At 39.9% G+C, this 5,092-nt stretch overlaps 1 protein-coding gene across 1 annotated transcript in view; it reads right to left on the reverse strand.

Moving 5' to 3' along the window:
* The window catches only part of PDE4DIP (phosphodiesterase 4D interacting protein), a 71,951-nt gene extending 67,125 nt beyond the window's left edge, over window positions 1–4,826 (reverse strand). The window contains exon 1 of the mRNA XM_018557929.1: window positions 3,759–4,826. Within this exon, the coding sequence (XP_018413431.1) occupies window positions 3,759–4,805 (1,047 nt within the window). The 5' untranslated portion in view covers window positions 4,806–4,826. The remainder of the gene's footprint in view (window positions 1–3,758) is intronic.
* Window positions 4,827–5,092: the final 266 nt, after the last annotated feature.

A 5,092-nucleotide genomic window follows, 5' to 3' on the forward strand; every position in this document is an offset into this window, starting at 1 on the left:
CACATATGTGATATAAATATGTAGCCCTATCTGTCCTCTAAAAAACAATATATAATATGTGTGGGTGCACTTTGTAAGAAAGTATATTACTGACGTGGAAGAATCACACAGCAAAAATGTCAAAAGTGTGTCAGTCATTTACGAACAGAAACTAAAAACAAGCTCAGTCATGAAGGGGTTAAATAGATACCAAACTTGTCAAGCTATAACATTGCACACGCCTGTGAAATGGTGAAAAAAACGATGGTATTCAAAATTTTCCATTGCAAACGCTTTAACCTTTTCGCTTCCACTGACCTATGTTATAGGTAGCTGGCAGTGGGCTCCTTTAAACAGAGCCACCAAGACTTTGTTTACATGTGTGAAGTTGACTGTTGGCTTTACACTGGAAGCAATTCTGGTGGCCGAACTGCTGCCAGATTGCTTCCAGAGGCCAGTGTAGTGCACCACCCCCCACCCGACACCCCTCCAGCGGGTCAGGCACCAGCATCACAGGTGACGGCAGAAAAAGGAGAAGGAGACCGGCAAACATCTGTTCGCCGATCTCCTCCCTGCTGAATGGGGCTGAAGGCGATGCTGACTGCATCACTTCCGGTCCCTCAGCTGTCATTCCTCAGCTGCAGCAGCTGAGGAAGAAGCTATTGGAGCGCAATCTGTTTCTATTTCTGTGAATTCATCAGGAACATGGCAGAGACTAAAAATGACCCAAGCTTCATATACAGCGAAGGAAATGTATCAAAACCGTGGCAAAATCTGGAGCAGCTGTGCATGGCAACCAATCAGCATGCACCCTTCATTTTCACACCATAACTGAACAAACTGAACAGAGAAGCTGATTGGTTGCCATAGACAACTGCTCCAGATTCTTCTGCTCCAATTTTGATAAATTCCCTCCAGTGAGTCTAACATTCAAGCTCCAACCTTTCCTAAGGGCAAACATGTTCAGATTCCTGTATCTGTGAAGAAGACAAATGTACTACCAAACTCTGATTCAAGGACAAATGTGCTACTTAACTCTGACACAAACTCTGACAAAGTTGGTGAGAATGAGGAGATAGAAAATCCAAATTGCCAATTTAAAAGAAGCCACATCCTCTCAGGAAATGCATTGGATTCCGAAATAAAAAAAACCCTAGAGCAATGCAAAGAACTCTTAAAACAATTCAAGGTTTATTTCAAGTGTTGTGCTTCTACAAAACATCTGGCAAAGGACTTAAAGCGATAATCAGTTGCATAAAGTGTGGGAGTGATACTCATGTTCAAGCACTTCATCCACTTGAGCACAACTCTTCTCCTGCAGATCGTCCTCCAGCTGCGTTAGATCATGGAGGGGAGAGCCAGGAACAATCACCTGCAACTATCACATCAAAATGTAGTGAATTACTTCACAAAGGACTTTGGGGGGAAACTCGTGCAAAAATATGTCTAGTCAAGGTGTTTCCTCAAGGACAACCTAAAAAACAGTCAAGATGTATGCTGTCTTAGATGACCAAAGCAGTCACTCACTTGCAACTTCATAGTTCTTCGACTTGTTCGGCATAAAGGGAAACGTGCTATCCTATCCCCTGCACACTTGGCTGGTTCAGTGCAACTTTCAGAAAGAACAACCTATATTTCTGATTTAATCATTTTTCCTATAGAAGGAACTGAAAGGATTCCTCTTCCTAGACTCATCAAGAGCAGTCAACTGCCTAATAATGAGGAAGAAATCCCTACACCAGAGGATGCACTTTCTGAGTCACACCTAAGTAATTTAGCGAACTGCATCCCACCACTTGACAATAATGCCAAAATCACGCTTCTGCTGGGCAGAGACATCCTAAGAGTACACAAGGTATGTAAACAGCACAATGGTTGGAATGATGATCCTTATGCCCAAAACACAGATTTAGGTTGGGTAATCATCTGAGTCCACCATGAGTGCAAATCTCAAGCTTCAGGTGAAGTATGTTCCAAGAAAATCATAATACAACAAAGTCATTGCTACATTAGAGAACTGTCTTGTCATACTCTGAGTAAGACAACACTCCAAACGGCTAACAGCAGCAAGATTGAATCTTCAACAGGTGATCAGGAATCTACTAACACTAAGATCCTGCACAACAATGCTGATGTTCTTCAGTTCATGGACTGTGTGACTAGCTACTCTAAACCACTGCTGACTTCAGTAGATGCTACAGAGTTGCCCACAGAGGAACAGCTGCAACCTCAGGCTACTTCTACCAACAATAACGCTACTTCTGACAACTTCAAAACTGTAACATCTCTTCACTTTGGAGAATTCCAGTGAGAACTCTAAATACTTTGGTTCTACATCCTTACATCAGAGTCTTGACCTAACCCCCAACTCAACTGTGGATTCATTCTTCAAAGACCAGGCTAATACAGCTGTCAGCTTAACTGTCATGCCAAAATGTCTGCTAACACCAAAAGGCCTAGAAGGCTCATCAAAGTTAACTACACTTTTCATCTTGCAAGACCATGTTTTTCTTTGCAAGCTGGAAGCAGACCCCATTTTGGAAAAAAAACACCACTAATGCAACTAAAAGCAAGTACACGCTAATTGACTCTACTCAATAAGTAGCTTAAAGAGACTTCTGTTGTATGTGTCAACAGCTTATTCAAAGGGGTATGCGAGCGATTTTGCTTTACCTTCGGAAGGACTTGTAGTCCTAATTCCAGACGGGACATTATTTATTTCTGTTGGTCTCTACCTGGTGTACCTGCTGGGCTATATGAGGTAATACAGCTACCAGGGACTTCCTTAACAATTTCATTAATTACCTTATCATTCATTCCCAATTACCTAAAGACACCACCTCAGTGTTGTAAGCAGTTTCAATTCGCAGCTGAGATACATCAAGTAACCATATACTGAAAGAACTACAAACCCCTTTATTAGGCTTTTCATGCATTACATCATATGTGTCACATCTTATTACATATTTTCTGCATACAGGGCATTTTTATGGGCTGTCCTGTCTGCTTGGGTAAAAGGAATAATATTAGTGAAGTATCTTTCATGAGACATCTCTCTCATTTTCCTTTCTTTTCATTAAACTATTTCTTACTCATTAAGCTAAATCTATGAGTGCTCTATCGAGAAATTAAAGACCATTGCCTCTGTGAAGAGCTACCATAGTGTAAACTCTGTTACATTCCTGTCTGGACATGGCAGTATTTGTTACAAACATTTTGTAAGGGTCAGGATTGAAATGGGGTATGTTGGAGGATGCTACTGTGTATGTGTAAAGAGTTAACTGCTCAGTTAGCATACCCCAGTGACGATCTTTCTCAGTCTGCTGGTGCTTAGAGTCTCACGAGCTGGAAAATTTCTGCTGAGGTGAGGCTAATAGTGTAGTTGTCACAAAAGGGTGCCATCCATGTGTTGCTGTCATGCTGATGCAATGGCTTTAATACTAAGTAACTGACCTGGAACAAGTATGCAGATGCTCTGACTTCACTTGGACTTGATATGTTATATACTTTTTTTTGGTCACTGAATGGATTGAAACCAGAGACAGGACATCCACTAGCATATTTAAAATGTGGTCAACAATGTCAGTCCTATATTTTCCTGAGTATACGTCTCCTTTAAGGTAGACATTTATCACATAATTACCACTCAGGGCAATAGAAAACATTTTGCCAAATAAATAGTTTTAAAAATCAGACTAAACCTTTTCAAAAGACGCAAATGTTGTATACAATAAAACACAGCATTCCATACTAAAAATATTATACAACCTACACTATACCTGGGAGTGAAGTGGAATATAGTCTTCATAGATGTTTTGCCACAGGACATAAAGATCAGTTATCATGAAGTCATCAGACACCTTAGAATAGTCCATAGTGCTATCCAGGAAACCAGTCACTGTGTTTGAAATACTGGTGTCACAGGTGTTAAGAATGTTGTTTGACTTCAACGCCATACTGTTTTTTATAGGTATTTTACTTCCCCTTGGGCTCTGAACAGGTCTGTAGTATAACATTTTAGCAAGACTAAGCACAACTTCTAATTTATTTCCTATGCTTAGATTGATTTTTTCCTCAGCTTCTTGCATACCGAAGGCTGGATCTTTGGTTTCAGTAGGAGATTCAACCGAATGGTCAGATGGTAATCTATCCAATCCATCTCTGTCTAATATGTTGACATTTGCACCCTCGCAGTCTGATAATGTGCTAGTGCCCATGGAAAAATTCCCACAAGCAATATTCTGGACAATCCTTCTTGGTACTTTACAAACTGCCTCATAGTCAGCATCAGCTACTCTTAAAGAGGAACAAAAATGGCATTTTCGTGGAAGAGTTCCAGAACCCACAGTATGGGAACAATTCTGTATTGCTTGGCCATAGTCTTCCAATTCTGTCCAGTATTCAGAACCAGAATATGCAAAGTCTTCTTGTAAAAGAGCAGAATATGAGCATTGGATATCGGCGCGGTTTAAGGTCTTGATTGTGCTGTGCACAGATTTGGCCTCTTGACCATCTTCATTGTTGTTCTTTCTATAGATACTAGTAAGACAATGTTTAAGCCTATCCTTCTCAGAAATTAGTTTCTGTAATTTCTCAATGGAGAGAGCTTCAATCCGTGCAATCACAGTGTCAAATCTGAAAAACCGTTCCAGCATGAATGCACATTTACTGCAGACAAACTCAGCTTGACCGTCACGTAAAATCTCCTTACCCAAAACATGAGTTAATAGAACCTGAAGATTTAGCTTGGTAGCTGTATGAAAAATCCATCTTCGTTGATTTCCACAAAGCTCCCTTCCACAAATTCGACAAATATCCTTCATCATCAAGTCCAATAATAAGTGTAATGTACAAAATTCCCCTTTAGATTCAACAGGCAATGGCAAACACTCAACAGACACTAACAGAAATTGGCTATAAATCTGCAGATGATATAGTTAGCCACGTTCTATAATTAAATACATAAATATTTATGTAATTGTCTAGCAGCAGATAAACCTGCATTCAAGTCATTTATTTTAAAAGTTTCACTGTTAATTGTTAGTATTTGGCTGTAACTGAAATGTAAAAATAATCCGTTGTTCTACTTTCTCTTCAGTTAAAGATCAAATGA

Source organism: Nanorana parkeri, unplaced genomic scaffold, assembly GCF_000935625.1.
Source record: "Nanorana parkeri isolate BGI_ZX_2015 unplaced genomic scaffold, ASM93562v1 scaffold311, whole genome shotgun sequence".
Lineage (NCBI taxonomy): Eukaryota > Metazoa > Chordata > Amphibia > Anura > Dicroglossidae > Nanorana > Nanorana parkeri.